The 22105-nt window shown below is 46.6% G+C and overlaps 1 protein-coding gene across 4 annotated transcripts; it reads right to left on the bottom strand.

The window, feature by feature from the left end:
- Nucleotides 1–45: 45 nt before the first annotated feature.
- DNASE1L1 (deoxyribonuclease 1 like 1) lies at nt 46–21194 on the bottom strand. 4 transcript variants are annotated; one of them, XM_033172734.1, is made up of 10 exons: nt 20738–20815; nt 9118–9299; nt 8272–8360; nt 6256–6342; nt 5281–5433; nt 3989–4101; nt 2849–2961; nt 1634–1791; nt 1443–1539; nt 46–557 (listed from the first exon to the last, which is right to left on the bottom strand). In XM_033172734.1, exons 2-10 carry the CDS (start codon nt 9259–9261, stop codon nt 423–425), a joined length of 1089 nt encoding a protein of 362 aa, XP_033028625.1. In that variant the 5' UTR covers nt 9262–9299; nt 20738–20815; the 3' UTR covers nt 46–422. The 4 variants fall into 4 exon arrangements, with proteins under 4 accessions (XP_033028625.1, XP_033028624.1, XP_033028626.1 ...); XM_033172733.1 differs by lacking the exon at nt 20738–20815 and adding an exon at nt 11771–11912; XM_033172735.1 differs by lacking the exons at nt 5281–5433; nt 20738–20815 and adding an exon at nt 11771–11912 and having other exon boundaries at nt 48–557.
- Nucleotides 21195–22105: the final 911 nt, after the last annotated feature.

Below are 22105 nucleotides of genomic sequence, written 5' to 3'. Positions count from 1 at the left end.
GTTTTCCTCCCAAGAAGCAGGCATCTTTTAAGTTCGTGACTGCTGTCACCATCTGCAGTGATCATGGATCCCAAGAGAGTAAAATCTCTCACTGAGAATTCACCTTCCTATAAGTGGTCCTGTTGTGCTGAAAGATCCACGCTCCCTTCTGCTGCAGAGGGTGCTCCGACTGCATCAATATATTGCTTCCTTCAGTGTTTAAAATCTGCTTGTACTAGACTGCAGGGGCAACAAAAATCTAATATGCTGGCTGACCAAGTGTGAACTGTGTAAGTCCCACATCAAAGCTCACTCCATGGTTGACCCCAGGCAAGCCATCCATCTTCATGTAAAAAAAGGGAATCCTCTTGGCAGTTCTACACTTCTGTCACTGTAGGGTCAAGGCAGCCACCAGCATTTGGACCCCTGGTATCATAACAGCTTCAGATGCCATATCCTGAGCCAGCCAGCATGACTAAGGCCAGCAGCACAAGGCCAGCTGGACTGGCTTGCTGGCATCTCCAATGGGCTCTGTTCAGTTCCACCTCTACAGGATAATGGTCGCTGATCTCCAAAGCCTGAAACAGCAGATAAAGAGAAAATGAGGAGCTGGGAAACAAGAGATCTGGGTTCTATTCCCTGTACAAAAAAAGGGTTCCTTTCCATAGCAGATTCCAGTGCTTTAATGCAGGCATGGGCAACCCTGCAACCCTCTATATCAGGAGTGGGGAACCTTCTTCAGCTTGAGGGCTGCTGGGTGGGGACAGAAGCAGAAGTGGGAGGAGCAACTAATAGCTAGTATGGTGTGGTGGTGTACGGAGGGTCGGACGAGGAGCTGGGAGACCAGGGTTCAAATCCCCACTTGGCCATGAAACTCACTGGGTGACCCTGGGTCAGTCACTGCCTCTTAGCCTAACCGACCTCACAGGGATGTTGAGGGGATTGAGAGGGAGAACTATACAGGTGAAACTCGAAAAATTAGAATATCATGGAAAAGTCCATTTATGTAAGCAATTGTTTTCATTAGCTACTGGAGTTTAATATATGAGATAGACTCATGACATGCAAAGCGAGACATGTCAAGCCTTTGTTTGTTATAATTGTGATGATTATGGCGTACAGCTGATGAAAACCCCAAAGTTGAGATTGTTAATTTGGGGTTCTCATCAGCTGTACGCCATAATCATCACAATTATAACAAACAAAGGCTTGACACATCTTGCTTTGCATGTCATGAGTCTATCTCATATATTAGTTTCACCTTTTAAGTTGAATTACTGAAAGAAATGAACCTTTCCATGATATTCTAATTTTTCGAGTTTCACCTGTATATGGCCCCTTGAGCTCCTCAGATGAACATGGGGCTGTCCCAACATGTCACCAGCCCAGTGCATGTGGAAACATACAGTACTATGTGCTTATTAGCAAGCAATTTCCCTCTCCCAACAGGAATTTCCAACTACCTCTGCTTCTGAGAGCCCAAATTCTTTGGCAAAGTTGAATGGCTGAGCAGATCCAGGCACCACAGCAGCCAGGCAGCGTTCTCCATGCACCACAATCCTGTTTAGGTGTAAGGAAGAGTGGGGCATGGGTTAAAGTAGAGTGGATCATGCAATTCATCACCTGACCAGTAAGGCTGGTTCCAGGATCTCACCTGTCATAGGCACAGTGGGTTGTGTCCCGAACGGTGGTGTCGGCATTGTCACCGATGAGCCAATGAAAGCCAGGGTCTTGGCGTAGGCGGATTTGTCCCCAGCGTTTCTTTGCCACATAGCCACAGTCTGCATTGAAATCACCCAAGAAAATCATGTCCTGGGGAGGAATAAGAAAGAGAAAAAATCAGCTTGCCGAGATTCATTAAGTGAGCAACAGGATTAGTGAGAGCAGAAAAGAGACGCTGGTTGGAAAATAAGCAGTTGCCAGGTTCTCAACCTTCAAATTAGGGGAGAGGAACTTTTTATTTCAAGGAACAGGACAGGAAACCTAACCGCCTGGGGCCTGGTTACCTAAAGGACCAGCTTCTCCAATATGTGCCATCCCATATACTTGGCTCAACATCAGAAAACTTGCCTAGTGCTCTGTCTCAGAAGCAAGCTGTATTGGTTGTGGTGGCATCACAGGCTTCATCCAGACATATTTCCAATATGGCAGAATCTACTGTCAAGGTGGAAGCCGTTTGCCAGTCAGCAATAACTTACAAGATGTCATTGAAGTTAACTCTTTATTCAAAGAAACAAAACACCTCAGGCCTAATGAGCACAGCAATTCTTCCAACTAGGTCTTGCCCAAATGGGGCAGTTGTGAGGACTGAAGATCCCTGCCTTCCCACTGCTCTCTAAGTCTCTCCTCCCTCCCCCATCTTTCCCAAGCAATCTGATACTTCTTTCCCTTGTCTGTCTTTGCTCTGCCCTTTTTCCCAGGGGAAAGGGGGGCTGGTTGTAGTTTGAGGGGGGAACTCCTTGGCTTCTTCAGCAGCCTGCCTGAACTCTGCCTCTCCCCACTCCCCAACTTCCACTCATACCTCTGATTCTGGACTGCTCTCTGCCACAGCCTCTTCCTGCTCACTAAACCCTGTGACCTCCCAGACTGCTCCCTCTGACCCCTAATCGTCATCCCACTCCCCTGGCTCTGAGCCTTCTTCCCCTTGGGGTTCCCAAGCTGGTGCCTCCTACGACTCCTCTGCTTCCAGACAGTCCATAATATCTACCAATGGTCAACAAGATTGCAAACATTACAATGGCTGGACATGGTCAGTAGTAGCTGCAGCAGTGAAGCAACAGAAAAATTTCACATGTAGATGCACGGTGAGACAGCAATTCCCCTGGCATTCTCTTAAACCTCAGCTCCCTTGCAAGTCCCCATCCCTTACCTCTGTGCCCCAGCGTTCCTTCACACTCAGGAAAACATCATAGAGAGCATCTATTTCAGTTTCAGCTGCCTTGGGCATTGTGTGCTGTGGGATCAACACCAGCTCCTTGAGTTCTCGAGAATGGAAATGGAGAAAACGGTAACCACAAGGTACAGAGTAATCTAGGCAACTTGGAATTCCAACTCAATATAGCCCCTATGGTTTGAAAACAAAACAAGATCTGAAACCACCATTTTGATTCTGGCTTGTTCTCACTAAACATAATTTGAAGAAATCACATTTCCCTGAGTTCATACATCACAGGAACTATGATTTGTTTGGATACTTCTGATTTCCTACTCTGGAGTACACAAAAACAAGGTTTGCTGCAGCTTGTTCACATAACAAAAACCCATGGTTTTCTATTATGTTCAAACTAGTCGTGCTGTATGAATGCTACTGTCAATAGATGTTAGCTTGGATGATCTGAGAAAATGCAGGAGGAAAGTAAGTGGTCTCTTAGACTGCATCTACACTATAGGTTTAAAGCAGTATCATGCCACTTTAAATAGTCATGGCTTTCAAACTCCCCCCCCCCCCCGCCATCATCCTGGGAACTGTAATCTGCTAAGGGTGCTGAAAGGAGACCCCCCCCCCTATTATCCTTGCAGAGCTACAATTCTCAGAGTGAAAACAAAATCGAAAATTCTTTCTAGTAGCACCTTAGAGACCAACTGAGTTTGTTCCTGGTATGAGCTTTCGTGTGCATGCACACTTCTTTTTCCAGGGAACTCTGAACACTGTAGCTCTGTAAGGGGAATAGGAGTCTCCTAATAACTCAGCCCTCTTTTTATTATTATGTTTTTTTATTAAAGCTTGGAAAAAAGAGAAAAATAATACACCAAAGTTAACATCAAATACCAAGCATTTTTAATATTAAAAACTAAAAGAGAGGAAATAAAGAAAAAAAGAAGAAAGACTTCTGAGTCTGCACCTAATCAGCTTCATAGACTTATGCAAAACTCTTGCTCCAGAATAGCATCCAACTCTTCTACTTTCCATAAAACAACATTTTTTTCAGTCTTCAAACCCAGATATCACCCTCTCGAAGTTCAAGCTCCCCACTCTCCCACATGCAGAAAGATGTCCTGGGCCCCTTACTTTTGTTTGGAATGCTGAAGCGGGCAATGAAGGGCTCGCGAGCAAAGACATCAGGCCGGTCTGGATGACTGTCCTCATAGGAATAGGAGTCCAGCACCCGAGTCTTCTGTTCCCTGAGGGAAGGGGAGAACACAGAAAAAATGCAGACTCTGGTCCCAGGGAAGAGGTGAAAGTATACAGGGGTGGACTTTAATAATGTGGTGCCCTGAGCAAAGACATTTGGCCATTTGGCCACACACACACCCCGCGCGAGGTCCAGCTCTGAGGGCCTTCTGGCAGTTCCCTCACTGCGAGAAGTGAAGTTACAGGGAGCAAGGCAGAGGGCCTTCTCGGTAATGGCACCCGCCCTGTGGAACGCCCTCCCCTCAGATGTCAAGGAAATAAACAACTATCTGACTTTTAAGAGACATCTGAAGGCAGCCCTGTTTAGGGAAGTTTTTAATGCTTAATGCTGTATTGTGTTTTTAATATTCGGTTGGGAGCTGTCCAGAGTGGCTGGGGAAACCCAGCCAGATGGGCAGGGTATAAATAAATTATTATTATTTCTTGTTTTCACAATAATTCATTATGATACAATTTTATTTGTGTGGATTGTCTCAGTAGGTACTCATATAAATATAAATATTAGTAGTAGTAGCAGTAGTAGTAGTAGTAGTTACCACCACCCGCCAGCAAGGCTCCTAACACAGGCTTGCAGCAGGGATAACACATGGGCTGCTTCCAAATGACCTTTAAATTGAGCCTGATTTGTTTACAGGGAGATTAGATGACATTGTGTTAAAGCACACTTTCCAGTACATTTCCATATCAGTTTTCTGATCACAGAGTCAAATATTTTAGGAATGTGGGTTTGTTGTACAACACTTTCCAATCAACGGCAACTGTGCAACTTGAAGTGGCCGATATGTGATTGAATCCTACCCAACAACAGTTTGGAAGCGCCCAGGGTGAAGCTGAAGGCTAGATTGCACCTACTGTACAGAGACAGTGCTGTGTGAGCAACAAAAAGAACAATTTATTTCACATTATCTGTGGTCTAGCTAATAAGGATGAAATAAGCAGTGGATATTTGCTAAGAGAGAAACTTGACTCCTTGCATCTGCGGGGATTACAATTAAGGACAATATGTGGGGCAGGAAATTGATGCAGAGCACCAACAATTGCTTTTTTCTCACAATAAAAGGGTCTCATTATTTCTGCATTTTAAAAATGTGGCACATTCACGAAAGCCCCATCCACAGACCACAGTGACCTGGGTGGTTTGTACAGGAGAAGGCACTCCCTCAAATAACCTGGTTCTGTTCCGAGTGATGGCCACAGCAGCATGAAAGTTCTGGCAGAAGCAGGACAAGAGTTCAAGGTCCAGCAGAGCAGGGCAAAGTCCGGGGTTCGGCCAAAGCAGCACAGAGTCAAGCAAAGCAAGGCAAGATAAAGCAAAGTCCAGGCTGTGGCAAAGCAAAGGAAGGTATGGTAAGTCACAGTAGAACAAGGCAATAATGGCAAGAAAGGTGCTGGCAAAAACAGGCTCCTCTTGAGCCAGAGCTTCCAGGGCAGTCTGGTATCTCCTCTGAACCCACAGCCTCATCCTCTGAAGATGGGGAGTAAGACACAATGTAAAAGTGTGACATACCCCAAGCTTTTATTCTATCAGCCTCCAATCTCACATTTGTAATAGGTCATGTCAGGGAACTGTCCCCGGCTCAGCAGGATGCTACAGAGAGCCTCAGCCCCACCTGTCCAGTGGAGGGAGCAGCGAGGTCTCCAGTGGGGAGGGGCAGGCAGCTCAGAAGCTGGAGAGCCGAGGCTCTTGGGGATGTTGGAGAGACCCTGCTCTCCTCTTGCTCAGCGGGCGAGGAGGGAGACACGCTATTTCCGTCGCCCCAATTATGCAGAGGGGTGAAATGAAAAGAGGGGAGGCGGAGATTTCATATACTGAAACTCTTCTGTTGGGGTCAGAACCGGAAGGGGCCACTCCCGGATTCTGCAGGCGGTTAATACAGACATGAACTTTTAAACTCTGCACTGTACATAGTACTGTATGCACAATAAAACTACTAAAGAAACGGCTGGAGTTTTGCCTGATTTCTCATGAGCAACCATCCAAGGACCTTACAGGTCAGTATTATTTTCTCCATATCTTATAGCATTGTAAAGGATATCTGAGATAATGTAGTTAAAAGCTCTATCATATGTACTAAAAATCACTATATAAACATTAATTCATCACCATCATCATCTAAATGCACACTCACACTCATGACACTCACCTGTATATGAATACATAGCGCTCTTGGTAGTTGTTCCGGCCCAGCAGAGGGCTGGTGAGGTAGGTATAGGGACTAGAACTATGATACCTGACAGGAAAAGAGTATTCAGTTGCATTGAAAATAAATGTGGATATATAAAAAGCACTTCAGCCAGTGAGTGGATCAATAGAGAAAATGTCTCACTGTAAAGTAGGAATGGAAAACCTGTGTTCCTCCAGTTACTGAACTACAACTACCATCCCTGATCATTGGCCTTTGTTGATTGGGGCTGATGGGAGTTAATTCCAACAACTTCTGGAGGACCACAGGTTCTCCAGCCCTACTATAAGACAATGTGGGGGTCAAATGTGGGAGTTTTGTAAGTCAGACACTCGCTTCCTGCACCACCCAGGTCAGACGAGGGAGCTTCAGGCAGTTCAGGCCAGGACACCATCATTACAGTCCAGAATCCTCTTGGTTCTGGGAGTAGGGTGATTCAGGAGAACCAATCCTTTGCTGCTGCAAACAATAAAGCTCCCAGAGCCAGTGTTCTCCCTCAGTATGGTCACTGTGCTGCTGTGGAGAACAACTAGCCTGTGTGACTTGCTCCTCTACAACCACCTAAGGTATGTGTCAACTCTTGGACCTCAGTCCCTTGATACTCCAGGAGCTACTGGAAGGGGAGAACACAAGAACCAAGCTGGATCAGGTCAAAGGCCCGTCTAGTCTAGCATCCTTTCCCCACAATGACCAACCAGATGCCTATGGGAAGTCCAGAAGCAGAACCTGTGGCTTCCTGCAGCTGGTATTCAGGAAAAAAACTGCTGCCTCCAGCCATGGAGGAAGAACATAGCTACCATGGCTTGTAGCCACTGAAAGCCTTACCTTCCATGAGAAAAGGTAGGCACTTACTATTCTCACCACATCATAGTTTGGAGCAGGGCAACACCAAGGAGAGCTTCTAGGAAGCAACTTGTTCCAACAAAGGCTGGAAGTGAACCTGTCTTCTGTCTAGTCCATCTCTCCTAGGCTCTGCCCCCTTATGGAAAAGAAGACCCTCTTAAAGGGCCAATCCTCCCCTCTGAAGACAAGCACGCTCCCATGTTCCATAGCCTCCCACCTGATGCATTCCCTGGGCTGTGGACTGGTGAGGTACTGTGCGATGCACTCTGTTTTTTGGGCCCACAGGAAGGCACCTGTGAGAGTCCTGGTGCTGGTTTTATGTGCCCTGGTGCTGTGCATCAGGTTCAGTGAGCTTCTGCTGGCTGGCGTTGGGTTCAATAGTTCCCCTGACTACCAGCACGAGCCTCAGAGCTATGAACCCAGTGGGGCTCCTTAGCTGATACAGTGGAACCTCGGGTTACAAACACCTCGGGTTACAGACTCCGCTAACCTGGAAGTAGTACCTCGGGTTAAGAACTTTACCTCAGGATGAGAACAGAAATCGCGCACCAGCAGCGGGGTGGCAGCAGGAGGCCCCATTACCTAAAGTGGTACCTCAGGTTAAGAACGGTTTCAGGTTAAGAACGGACCTCCAGAACAAATTAAGTTTGTAATCAGAGGTACCACTGTACTGTATTCTGTTGACTGCCTGGCTCTGGGGGTTAGTTTACACACACACACACACACACACACATACACACACACCCCATCACCATATCCAACATTCCTCCCCATTCTGACACAGTCCTGCCATAAGACGAAGCACAGCACATTGGCAATTTTCCTGCACATGCCTCATTGAAATAAATGGTATTGCTAATTTTGCACAGATTTCACTCTCATTCCTATGAGACTCATGCAGAACAGCCTGGGGAATTATGCCCGACACAATTTAGGGGGAAGGGTTTTTCCACCTCAAGCACCAAAATATATGGGCCAGCTCTGCTCCCATCATGCAATTGTCCGGCTTTCCTCCCATTCATTTCTCTTTCCCAATCCATATTCATTCCAAAGGCCCTGTTGTCTCCTGCTCCACTATCTCTTCATGGATTCCTCTCCCTCTGGTTGGATTTCTCCCATATTACTCACACTCACCGATTCAGGGCAGCTACCAAGGCAGGAACTGCTTTCCCCTTTGCATCCATCACCTCTTGTAGGACAGCGATATCACAACGAGAGAGGATCTGTGGGGGGACGGGGGACGAAGACACATTAGCCTGTATATCAGGGGTAGAGAGCCCAAATGTTGTTGGACTCCAACATATTAGTCCTAAACAAGGTGGCAAATCTGTGTCTGGGCTGTACCCAGGGAATGGGGGAGAATTCTGATTCAGTTCACATTTAAAGGTGAGCCTTCTGCCTGCAAAGCATGTGTTCTTACCACTGAACTTTGGCTCTCCCCTGGAGCTCCTAACCAGTGACAGACAGTTTTGGGGGCCCTGAAACCTGAACAGCCATGGGGGCCCATTCACAACCAGCAAAAAGGTCTGGGTAACCAACCACTGTTATCTTCTTCGGTGGGGTTGTTCCACAACAGATTGCCACACTTTTACAGCAGCTTTACTCAAAAACTTCGGGATTATCGAAATATATACAACAAAAAATTAATCAATTTGAGTCATGCAACTCAAATTGGGTCTACTGGACCCAATTTTTTAAAGCATTGTAGACTAAAGTCACTTCTGGGGCTCCTCTGGAATTATAGGTGCTCTGAAGCTTAAGCTTCATTGGTTTCATAGCAGATCCATTCCTACACCTAACTTTAGTGGCTTCTCTTCCTAACCTGTCCTTCCTACTCCTTCCACACTCATTAGAACTTGTCAATACACGGTGTTCATGTGAGCAAATCCTGTTTAAAGAAGGAATTCAACCCACAGAAGCTACAGTACATGCATCCAGAAGAATCAGGGCACCCGCCAGGGGTTCCCTTGAAGTCCCCACCTTGACAAGTGTGTCCATGACGCTGGCCTTGCTTGCCTTCCCTTGGGCAAAGCGCTGAGTGTTGAAGGCACAGATCCGGAAGGGGGCTCCTGCTGGGCACAGCAACAAGAGTGGCAGGAAGCGCAGAAAGCAGGAGGGCTCCATCCTTGGGAATCCAGTCAGGTTCCTTCTACAGATGGATTCTGTGCAAGATAAAAGTGAATCAGAGAAAGACGGAAAAGCAGGCCGATGGAGGAGGTGGCAATGGCTGGGAGCCTGTAGAGGTAATCAGTCCTACAATAGTGGCCACTCATGAATCTTCTGGGACGAGTCTAAATATAGAGATGAGTGCTACTAAATAAAGACCAACACAAACTAAAGAGCAGAAAGCAGCAGCGTGTTAGTTCATGATTCTTATGCCAACAGACTCCTCCTCCTAGGACTCCTAGGACCTCTAATCACTATGCCACACTGGCCCACAGAGGCTTCTCACACTCTTATCTTTCTTTCCAGTGACCCAGCTTTTACAGAAGATATCATACATTCAGTTTTTAATGTCTCATTCTCCAGTGCCAAGCAAAGAAATATGAAAGGTATTCATACAGACCAAGAATAGACCAACAGCATTTTCACAAGTTGCATTAAGGGTTAAATTAGACATTACATTTGGACAGTATTATTACATTGATATCTAAATTGCTCAGGTTAGTCTATGGTTCTCTCATCTTCTTTCCCCCATTTTATCTATACAACAACTTGATGAGATAGGTTTGACTGAGAGATACTAACTGCCCCTAACTGCCCCATAGGCACCCAGCAAGCTTCATGGCTGAGTGGGGATTTGAACTCGGATCTCCTCAGTCCTAAGTCTGACCACAGGAGTACCACACTTGTTGCGTGGGTGCTGCCCAGAGCAGCAACTGCACATCTAAGTTCCTCTTTCATGATGTCTACAACTGGGGTGGGGAAACTTTGGCACTCCAGATGCTGTTAAACTACAACTTTCATCAGCCCCAGCAAGCATAACCAATGACTGGAGATTATGGGAATTGTAGTTCGGGGGGGGGGAGTGACAAGTGGGGTACCGCAGGGTTTTGTCGTGGGCCTGTTGTTGTTCACTGTCTTTAAAAACAACTTGCATGAAGGAACTGAGGGGATGCTCATCATATTTGCAGATGACAACAAACTGGGAGGGTGTCTAATGCTACAGAAGACATACCGGTAATTAGGATTCAAGAGGACCTTAACAGATTGGAAAACTGGGCCCAAACCAACAAAATGAATTTCAGTAGGGACAAATGTAAGGTTCTACACTTAGGCAGTAAGAACCAGCAGTACAAATATAAGATGGAGGACACCTGGCTTGTCTTAGTAGACCACAAAAAGGTAAAGGTAAAGGACCCCTGACAGTTAAGTCCAGGCTGAGGGAGCCGGGGTTTGTCTTCAGTTTTTCCAGGTGATGTGGCCAGCATGACTAAGCCGCTTCTGGTGCAATGGAACACCAAAACCACAGCGGCACACAGAAACGCCGTTTACCTTCCCCCCGGAGCGGTACTTATTTATCTATTTGCATTTTATTTTTTTTGGCGTGCTTTCAAACTGCTAGGTTGGTAGGAGCTGGGACCAAGCAACGGGAGCTCACTCCGTTGCGTGGATTTGAACCGCTGACCTTCTGATTGGCAAGCCCAAGAGGCTCAATGGTTTAGACCACAGTGCCACCTGCGTCCCTAGTAGACCACAAGCTGAACTGTGGGTGCCCAGTGTGTGTGTGCTGCGACATCAGAAGGACCAGCCTGTAATTGTGTGGACCAAAATGCAGAGTAAGAATTACTGCAATAAGCAAAAACACAGAAACCCAGTTGTCTGTATTCCTAGCTGTTATAATGTCATGCAGAATTATTAGTACAGCCAGACCTTGGTTGTCAAACGTAACCCATTCTGGAAGCCCGTTTGGCTTCCGAAATGTTAAACAACCGAGGTGCGGCTTCCAATTGGTTTGACTGTACCAGAAAAAGCTTTAATTTGCATAAATTAATAACAGGTGTGGAACCCACTGTGTGTAAATTATTTTTCTCAGTTAAACCAGATCTGCACGGTTGTTTATGGCAGGTGTGTGTTGGCTAGGTTGGCTACGGCTGATGGGAGTTTGAGTCCAGCCACTACTCCTGATTCATGCGATGTGCAAGGTAGGTACCAAAATCTATTGACAGAACAACCTTCCTGCTCAATCATCATCATCATCCGCATCAGTAATCAGATCTGGTGTGTGCCTGGCAGAGAGCTCTGATGCACTCAACCCTGCTTATCCGGAAACGGGTTAATTCCAAGTTAACCTGTTAGAACTGCATGCGGTGTCTATTTCCAAGGAACAGGAAGTTTCCTCCCCAGTCTCGGGCTGTCCTTTAATTTGTCGGGAAGGGCCGGGGTGCTCCCGATCCTGAGACACTCCGCTGAGGAGCCATCCAGCAGCCGAACATATGGGCGCGCGTCCGCCACGGTCAACGCAAAAAGGGAAGGGCGGATCCGATGGAGCGGCTGCTGCTACTCCCGCTGCGCCCGTTCCTGCCTTGCAACTTAGGCCGGCTGTTTCCCGCATTTGCCCTTCAGTCGCCCCCCAGCCCCCCCCCACTTCCCCGCCCTCCGACCACACGGCCTCGCCTCGCTCCTCTCTCACCCGCATCGCGGCGGGCTGGAAAGCGCCGTGCCCGGTTCCTTGCGCCGTTGCCCCTCCGTCCGCCCGTCGAGCGGCAACAGCAGAACAGCCAGACGGAGCGGGCGGGACAGTCAAGTCCCGCGCTTGAAGGAGGCGCCGCTCGGGGAGCGAGCCTCCTCCGAGTCCGCCCCGCTCCCGGGTCTAGCCGGCGGGCTCCGAGGAGGGCGGAGGCGCAGCTGGGCGGGAGAAGGGAGCTCTTGGCCCCCTTGCCAGTCGCCACCTCTCCCCGAGCCCGCTTTCGAGGGAGGGGGCCTCCCTTGCGAACACGCCTGGCCTATATTGGTCATTGCGTTGTGTGCAACTCTTCTGTTTTAAATAAAACTAAGCCGCTTTGTGGAGGAAGTTCCTCAGGAAACGGGGCAGAACTTTTTTAAGAGGGATAAAACGGACAAAGGAGGCTGGCTTCTTTCTGCCTGCCTCCCCCCCCCACTCCCCGTCCTCGTAGGGCACCCACTCATGGGCTCCCATCTCGGGGTACCCCACAAATCAGCCCATTTGGGTGCTGCGTTTGCGTGCCAATGAGGGGCAGGTGGCTGGCATGGCTAATATATTCCACACATATACTGAGTGCATTTCAATGTGATGGGGCTTCTGTGGAAATATGCTTACAGAACTCCATGACTTACCCCTGGTGTGAATCATGCCTAGTTTGGCCCGAGATATACATAGATCATGTGGCTTGTGTAGCTGCCACATTAAGGTGTCAGTAGAGGCGACTGGTGCCACTTGATTCTCCCTGGCCTGGACCATGAGTCTCCTGGGTGCTTCCTTTCCTTAAGGTGGTCAAACAGGTTTCCAAATGTATGAACCAGACCTAGATATGTTAAAAAGGAACCAAATGGTTGCTGCTTGCCAGTATTTGCATCATGACATACCAGTTAAATGAGCCTGATAAACCAGTAAGCTCAAAATTATGCCAGACTGCTCTATTATTTGTCAGGCTTCGCCCATACCAACCTACCAGGTTCTGCACTGGTTCTGCCTTGTGCCGGATCTCTCCTCCACGCTGGCCAAGAGAAACAGTTAAACAAAATTAAGTTGACACCACTTTGCCCTGGCTTTTGCCACTTGAGGTGCATATTTTTAGGACCCACCTTATTTCTGTACTTTTAAGTTTTCAGAACCTTGCTGCCTGCATGGTAATTGTCGGATTTTGGAAAGACAAATCATTCCTAGAACACCGGTATGCACTGGTAACTTTACTAGAAAAACTAGCCACGTATCTAAACAACCAAGAGAGCAAACATTATTTACTGTATGATGTTATGATACAACATATGGCAGTCACAGGGCGGGCCACCTCCTTCTCATGATCAAGGCATGTTTGTGGTGGAAGGACAGATACATCACACTAATTAATGTATGTAAAGCTTCTGCGCACTTCGTTCAGGAGAGATAGTGAACACTATTGCTTGGCAATATTGTGTTGATCTGTTGCAATATCTAGAAAAACTATTTAAATATTTTATTTAAATAAACTTTTATTTTATTATTTTTTCACTTGAAACATGTGCAGTCCTATCCTTTAGCACAGTGGTGTACATCTACTACCCTTTCTTGTTACTAAAGGGAGAGAGAGAGCAATAATCCCTGCAAGCATATTAACTCGAACTATCAATGGTGATAGGATGGATACTGCACAAAATGGATATAGTTTAATAATAGTTTCGAGTATTATTTTTTGTCTGGAAAGGTGCAGGATTTGCCTTTCTTATCCCATGCCCTATATTGCAACTAGTTTGCAATTCAAACAGGAATTCCCATATTCATTCTCTCCTCCCTCTCTCTGATCAGATCCCAAACCAGTAAAACAAGTGCAATTCTTGTTCAACTGACTACTCACCACACTCCTATCTCCATCCGCCCCCACATTTCTTTGTTTCAGAAATCCCACAGGTTTCACTGTTCCCCAGGGCATCCTAGCACATTCCCCTATCTCAAGTGTCTCAAAATCAAACACGTGTAGCCTACATTAGCACACTGAAATAAAAAATCAATAGACATTTGAACACAGCAACTCAGCACATAGGCAAAAAGGACACAGCTCTAAGCACTAATGTGTACCAAGAGGTGCCTTAGAAATAAATGTCAGAAAGACACTTGCTTTCATAAAACCATGCTTATGGAAGAGTAAAGTGTGCTTCCACCTGGTTTTGTCATCACAACCATGTATGGTCAGTGCAACCATGGGCGTAGCCAGGGGGGCAGGAAGGGGCAGCTGTCCCCCCAAATAAAAATAAATCCTAAAGAAGATTCCACCTAAACATGAGGAAGAACTTCCTGACAGTAAGGGCTGTTCAACAGTGGAATTTGCTGCCAAGGAGTGTGGTGGAGTCTCCTTCTTTGGAGGTCTTTAAGCGGAGGCTTGACAGCCATCTGTCAGGAATGCTTTGATGGTGTTTCCTGCTTGGCAGGGGGTTGGACTGGATGGCCCTTGTGGTCTCTTCCAACTCTATGATTCTCTGATTCAATGAAATAAAAATACATAGCTAACTGAGGTTCTGCCCCCCCCCCAACAAAGGCCTGCCTCCCACCAACAAAAATCCTGGCTATGCCCATGTGTGAAACTATATCCAGCAACAGCTGAATATACATCCAACCACAATGTCATCACATTCACTGAAAGTGTGGGGCAACTTGCTTAAAACTGATGTGGTAATACTACGGCAATCCATTATGCAATATGTCTTCACCAGCACTAATCAAAGTTCATTAAGTATCAAGCACAACATGTGAGAAAGCAAAAGCATTTTCAATGCAATGTGTGTTACTGCTTGTTGGACATACCAGGATAACAGGTCGAGATCATATACATGGCGGGGGTTGAGGGGCAGACACCAAGAACCATGACAGCTTAAACTCATGGTTGCCAGTTAACTTCTAGGTCTGCTAGTTATACTGTACATACATGCTAGTTATATATACTTTTACCTACCCCAGCCCTCAGTAGTCTGTTCCATGTATACTTGAAGAAGCACGTTGTGGGCGCTTCTACAGCAGTTTATTGTGCACTCAGACACCACCCTTGTCAAAATGCCACCACATGTTATTTCTCCATTTAATCCAAATTTACAATTTCTGTGGAAAATCTGATAAGCAAACACCACAAAAGAATCTTAAACATCCTTACATTGTTTTAATCAAAACTTCCTAGCTAGAAGGTGCAATGCTGCAGGATTTTCACTGAGTATAGGCAGGGCCGGCCCAAGACATTTTGGCACCTGCGGCACACCACAAAATGGTGCCCTGCTCCCCCTCAGGAACAAGGGGAGGGGGAAGGAAGATCAACATTAGGATCTGCTGCTAATTCAGGTGATGAATCCTGCCACCTGAGGCAGTCGCCTCAACTTGCTTCATGGGTGGGCCAGCTCTGAGTACAGTCTTTCTCCACATGAAACAGTTTGGTTTTCGGCTGTTGCTTATTGAGTTATGAAGAATTTCAATGATCAGTTTTTTCATTTGCACTTTTAAAAAGTATCATATATAGTGGCTTTCTGAAATTTAAATGTTATAAACGCATTTTGACAGAAAAAAAGTAGAGCGAACCATGAAAATGTGGGTGTTATTCTGACATGTCTGCTACATTATATAAACCATCCAACAATAATATCTAGCATTTATAGAGTGCTTAACCCAACTGTTGAAAGCTCTTGATATATATTCTCTCAATACTCCTTACAACAGTTCTGTGAGGTAGGCCACCATTATTACCTCTTTACTGCAGATGTGTGCCAGAGGATAAGTGAAATCTTTGCACTTATGGAACAAGTTAGTTGGATACTGCTCCAATTAAGTAACTGCTACTCAATGCGCTTTTTAAATTGGAGAGGCCAAGAATTGAACCTGGGTCCTTCTGCATGCAAAGAGGCAGTCTTCAACTGAGCTACCAGAGTGACTTGCCTGAGGCAATCTAATGGGGTCTTAACTGAGGGAAGATTTGAACCAGGGGATTTGCCAGCTCACTTTCTTAGGCAAGATTCTGTATCAGGGGTAGACAACCTAAGGCCCGGGGGCTGGATGCGGCCCAACCGTCTTCTCAATCCGGCCCACGGATGGTCTGGGAATCAGCATGTTTTTACATGAGTAGAACGTGTCCTTTTATTTAAAATGCATCTCTGGGTTATTTGTGGGGCATAGGAATTCGTTCATTCCCCCCCAGACTCCTGTATGACAGTCTCAAGCTTCTGAGTTCCACTCAGAAGGGGTCCTTGGTAAGATCAGGAAGGGTGGAAAAGCTGCCGTGAAAGGCAACTTCCTTATTGCTGAAACAAAATAGAAAATTCTTTCCAGTAGCACCTTAGAGACCAACTGAGTTTGTTCTTGGTATGAGCTTTCGTGTGCATGTGTGTTCTTCATACCAAGAACCAACTCAGTTGGTCTCTAAGGTGCTACTGGAAAGAATTTTCTATTTTGTTTCGACTATGGCAGACCAACATGGCTACCCACCTGTAACTTCCTTATTGCTGATGATCTTCCTGTGCAATATACAGTCAGAGGGGACTTCGGGGTGCACTGTCAGTTCATGACCATGGAAATGTTTTCCTTTATTTTAACAATATGTATGTCACTTAATCAATGCGACACTTTACATAAAACAGAGTGTAAAGTATTTATTAAAAGAATACAGTTGAAAGCAGCAAATTTCAAACCAAGTTTATATGAAAGCCAACAAACTTGTCCAGTGCTCCGTATGAATTAAGTGAACACAGGTCTGACCCTCACCATGCAGGTGCACTGGGCAACTGTCTGGGGCAAACTTGGCAAGACTGCAGAAGATTTCAGATGGCATCTGGCAGGGGAGTATGGGCCAAGCCACCCTTATTTGTGTGGAGAGCCCTCTTAGATGCCTAGGTAGTCCAGCATGTTCTTTGGCCTTCCACTGCCTCTCCCTGTGGTTTTGGGTACTCCAGGTACTCCTTCTCTCCCATCAAGCAAGTGAATGAGAGCTACCATGCCCCTTCTAGCACAAGTGGAGCGTCCAGGCAAGGAGAGCAAACATAGCCTCCTCAGGATTCATTGCCCTGTCGTTGCTTGGTGGTAGGGACTGTGGTCTACTTAAGGGCAAGGTACTGGCAAGTTACTGGTGAGTCCCTGCATCCCATCACACCTACGCTGCTTAATACAGCAACAGCAGCAGCAGCAACGACAGCACCTTTCTTGAGCCATCCCTGAGTATGTGCCCTAGAACATGCCCCAAAACACTCTGCAATGCACAGGAAGGTTGTGGCAGTTTCATTGGTGCCTCAACAGAAGGAGCAACATGGAAAGAGTTTTTCTGAAGGTGGAACATGTGGGAAAACTGGCATACAGAGCAGTGGTATGGGGGCCTGTGACACTCCAGACATTGTTGGGACTCCTTCAGCTCCAGCCAGTATGACCAATGGTTAGAGATGATTGTGGGAGTTGCCGTCCAACGACATATGGAGGGCACCATGTTGACTCTAGGCCACTGCTCTATGGACATATATCATACAAGAAACTGGGAATTTTTCTGCAACAACATCATCATCTCTAACACATCATCCTGAAGGGAGGCCATTTTGGGCCCCAGGATTTGTCCATTGTGGCAGAACAGTTTCTCTACAGGAGCAGAATTTGGCAGAGTGGTGTTGAACTTGATAAAAAGCTTGGCGATGGCTGGGTATCTTTTCAGTTGCCTCAGCTCATGCGATGGATCGTTGAGGAACTGCACCCCAATATTCCTTAATGCAGACTCAGCCGCCGCCGCCACCCCCTGATCATCAAAGCCATAAAAATCGTCGGCAGCTTTCATTGCTGCTGCTTGACTGTCAGCCTTCGGCGACAGAGTGTCACAGCGGAGCAGCTCCCGTAAGAAAAGCTCCTGAGCAATCTTCTTATCATCTTGACTTTGCAGCCAACGCAATTTAAAAAATGGATGTGACACAGAAGCAATGACTAGTGCCTTTGTATTTTTACTATTTACGGCTGTGTCAAAGGTCAGCATGTGCCCAAACTGCTTCTGAAGCTCCCCCTTCAGTGCATCTGCCAGGCAAGAGGTGTATTTTAGAGACACCGACTCAAGTCGGCTGTTTAACACAAGCACCATGGGCAGGACAGCACCGCAGAAAGACTCGATGGCCTCTTCTGTCTGAAGTTTGTCAAGTGCTGTAGCAATCGGAGACATCACCTCCAACCATTCCCCTAAGAACTCCAGCTCCAGGTTGGTAAATTTTGGAAGCTGGAGGCAGGCCATTATGAGATTCACTGTGCCACGCATGTCGTATATGCGGCAAAAACTGTCAAACTCAGAATTCCATACGGAGGCCGGTTTGGGGAGAGACTTTCCGAGGGCGTAATTAACAAGCTCTGCATTTTTCAAGCTATCTTGGGAAACATTCCTTAAAGCACAGCATTTGCTTGCCACGCTTTGGAAAAGGTGCCTGTATGGAGGGTTGGTGGCCAGCGCTCTGGAAGCAGCTGTCGCAGCCACAAAGCTGAGTGTGCAGGAAAAGCAGGCCACACGGGGTGGCAGGTAGAAGAGGTCAGAAGAATCAATGGTGTCACTTGACAAGGTTTCATAAATGCGCACGTTGACACAGGCATCAGCACCTGGGGGATCTGCTTGCTTCTCCACATCATTCTTCTCTTGCTGGTCCAAGCTATCCTCCAGCTGCTCTTTGGATCCAGAGAACAGCTGAAAGGTTTTCTGGAAATGGTTCCTGTTGTCCGTGACAATGTGTGTTATTTTTGTGGAGTCCAAATCATACTGAGAATGGATGTCAGTCAGCACAGAAGCAAGCTTGCTGTATGAACATGGCCCAGTAAAACGTCGGAAGCTTAAGGCAACAGATTCTCTTGTCAAGTTAGCTGAATTGATCCAGTGGCATGTGACACCCACATAACTTTGCCCCTGATGCATCCACACATCTGCAGTTGTACAAACATAAGAAACTGAGTCCAATTTCCTTTTAATTTTTTCAAGAACCAAGCCATACTGTCTTGCAAGGTCGTTCCGTAAGGTTTCTGTAGAAGTGACAGCAGCACTGGGAATAATCCCTTTAATCAAATTGTGGAAGCCACTTCCGTCAACAATCGACAAGGGAAGCATATCAGTGATGAGAAAATTGAGAATTAGTTGATCCAGGTTTTCTTTGGATAAAGACCGATCACAGAGCTGATACTGTGAGTAAGGGTCCCAATGAGGCTCACAGTATTTTGGAATTTTCTCAGAAACCTTTAACGTGCCACTACCATTTTGTTTGCAATGGATATTTTTCCTTTTGTGCATCAGCTTCAGATATTTTTCTCCATGGATTCTCTACAACAGAGGAGAACTATTTCAGTCAGTGCTATAGGATATAGAAATTATTGTGGGAATCATACAGAAATAGAAAAATGCTTGTCACATGCAAAAGTACTGACAGACCTGATGAATTGCTCAGTGGCCTGTGGAGTCAGGATCTCACAGATATTGGGAGGAATTCAACATAGCACTAAAGAGATTGCTTCATCAGCACAAACATTTCTGCTTGCTTGATGGAATCAGCTCCCCTCTCCTCCCACCACACCCCATGTGCTGTTCTGGGGATTCTCCCAATCCCAACCTAAGCCAATGGGGGTTGCAGTGGGGAGGAAAGTGCCACTGCACTAGCAGAAGTCCTTACATGGATGTCCACTCATTAGCTGAATCCATCCCCTTTATTTTTATTTTAAAATATTCAGTCTCCATAACCTTACAAAGAAATTTGCAGGAGTGCTGCCAAATTGCTAAACGGAAAAAGCAAAGAAGCAAAAGGATCCACTAACCTTGCTAAAAATTAATTTTAAGTAAAAATAAATTCTTTTTATAATACCTCTGATTTTAAGGAATGCTTTTTGCAAAGTCTCTTAGTTATGACAACCGATTAGAACCAGCATATTCAGAGGCAGTATATCTTTGAATACCAAATGCTGGGCATAAAAAATTGGAGGTGGGTACTTTCCCACTCATCTTATGACCTTTCCTGAAGCACCCGGCAGGCCTTCCCAAACAGAATGATGGTTTCCTATGGACCTTTGGTTGGAGCCACCGATGGGACCGGTGACCCTCCAGAGGATGTCGGACTCCCATCACCCTCAGCCATCATGGTCAGGGATGATGGGAGCTATAGTTCAACAACACTTGGAGTTCCACAGCTTCCCTGTCCCTGCAGATTCTTCTTATGTTCTAAGCATCTCCTATTTCATGGTTATTATTTTAAAGTAAGATCATCCTAAAGGCAATAAATTTATCTGCTGTAGTTTTGGCATTTGTATGAAAATATGCATTGAAAATATTTTGATGTGGTTCTCCAACGTGACGTGCTATCCCTTCTCCAGTCCAAGACTAGGATCCTTGAGGACTGGAGAGGTCAACCACAATTTGTGGAATCAGGTGATGTAAGAGTCCAAACTGCACTCCTTGCAATGCAGAGTACTCTTTAGTTAGCCCGGGGGTAGGAAACTTGTGGCTCTTCAGATCTTGCTGGATTACAGCTCCCACCATGCCTGACCACTCACTGGTCATGTTGGCTTGGGGCAGATGAAAGAGTAGACCAACAACACCTGGAGAGCCACATCCCTGTTCCAGCCCTAAGGGTGGAGATTAGCAACTGCAGGAGGCTCGTGGCCTGAATCTGATCTATTGAGGAGGCCAAGGTTGCTGGAACACGCGCGCGCACTAGAACCAGGCAACATCGAGGTCCGAAACAAGATGCTACCGCGCGGGTGGGTGGCTAATAACGGCACAGCGATCCTGAGCGTAATAAGCCGCCCTGCCGCGTAGAAGCACACGGAGCACCTGAACCGCCGGCCCCTTTGCACGATTGCACGGGGAGTTTGCATGCCGGTCGTGCCCCCGGGGCCCCCGGATCGCTAATCTTAAACCTATCTGCAAATCGGGCTGGCTAACATGCGAATGCGTATTGGCCCTTTGCTGCCATTCTGTACCTGCACGTGCTTGGTGAAATTGGATGGCGCCTTGTGCTGCCCTCGGATGGTCTTCCTCTTGTGCCTGCACAGGCTGCAAACTGCCTGGATGAAGTTCCCGTCGTCTTCCACGACCTCGGAGAAGTACGTCCTCACGACGATGGGCAGCGCTTTGCTCTCGGGTTCCGCCGCTGCAGAAGAAGACATGCCGGCGGCTCCCGAGGTCGTGCACGGCTCCGGGACTGATGAATGGGAACCGGGGCGCGGGGGAGCCTTCGGCCAGCTGGAGACGGCTTCTAGCCCCGCGGGGGCATGCGCCAACCCTAAAGCGGCTGCTGGGAAATGTAGTCCTTTGCCAAACGTTTCACGCCGGTGCGTTTGTTTTTCTCCTTCACAATAAGAGAGACCATTCTTTGCTTTAGGACTGGCTATCGTTTGGATGCTCACGAGCTACATCCAGTCACGCTTTCGGCTTCAACGCGTTTCCATGGGGAAAAGGATTCGCATGTGGCGAGATGAGATTCAGTTAAAATCGCCATCAAGGGGCTTTACAAGCTGAAGAAGCAACAACAACAACACATAACGCACATCTTGTTAACAATCCGACCCGATACAAGTAAGTCAAAGTTATGACTTGAAATAAGCAACTTACAAAACAAAGTAATATTCAGTGATCTATTACATTAAATAAAGGTTGCAATTCTATGCACGCTTTTCTGGGAGAAACTCAGTAGGACTTCTTTGAAAACGTGCACCAGGATGCGCCGTGAGTCTCCTGAAACAAAGCAAGTCCCTTTGAGTAACATGTGCTGTATAGGATCGCGCTGTTAAAGGGCGCCAAATACAGGGACATTGCACTTGTAATATTGTTTGCTCCCGTTTAAAATATATGTGCATCACACACAGAGAGATAAGGAATACAATATGCTTATATGACAGGGGGACAGCATGTTTTAAGCAAACTCAGCCAGCTCTCTTTTTTTTAACCCATAAGTAAGTTCCTAATCTAAGAACAAAAGCCTTTTTCTGTTTCTGATTGTCTTTCAAAATGCCGGGAGGAGGTTCACTATTCGTGATTATTCCTCACTAAATTAAAGCAGGATACCTCCCACTTTTAACTCCCAAGGCGAGGCGAATAGGGATTCCACCATAGAGATGCCACGGGGTAGAGCGACATTGCTGCCCAATGCCTTCAACATTTAGCGGAAGCTCCGATCGTGCGCGTCACGATCCACCATCCGGCTCCGAGGCCTTGCCAGAAAGCGCGAGTCACTCGAGTGTCCTTTTGCGACAGTTCACGCCCGCTAAGTGTCCGAGAACGCTTTACGACTCCCTGTTTCTGATTACGTCTCTCTATTAAAATTAAAATAAATAAATAAAGATATTTAC

The sequence above is a fragment of the Lacerta agilis genome, chromosome 16 (assembly GCF_009819535.1).
Source record: "Lacerta agilis isolate rLacAgi1 chromosome 16, rLacAgi1.pri, whole genome shotgun sequence".
NCBI classification, from domain to species: Eukaryota; Metazoa; Chordata; class Lepidosauria; order Squamata; family Lacertidae; genus Lacerta; species Lacerta agilis.
The sequence above is the reverse complement of the archived record's forward strand: the minus strand, read 5'-3'. Positions and strand labels throughout refer to the sequence as shown.

Bases quoted from the DNA above. Each gene is read 5' to 3' on its own strand.
- DNASE1L1 (XM_033172732.1), bottom strand. From the start codon at position 20,923: ATGTCTTCTTCTGCAGCGGCGGAACCCGAGAGCAAAGCGCTGCCCATC. The intron at 19,089-20,737 runs GTACAGAATGGC...CCTCTGTTGTAG, and splicing joins ATTTCACCAAGCACGTGCAG to AGAATCCATGGAGAAAAATA.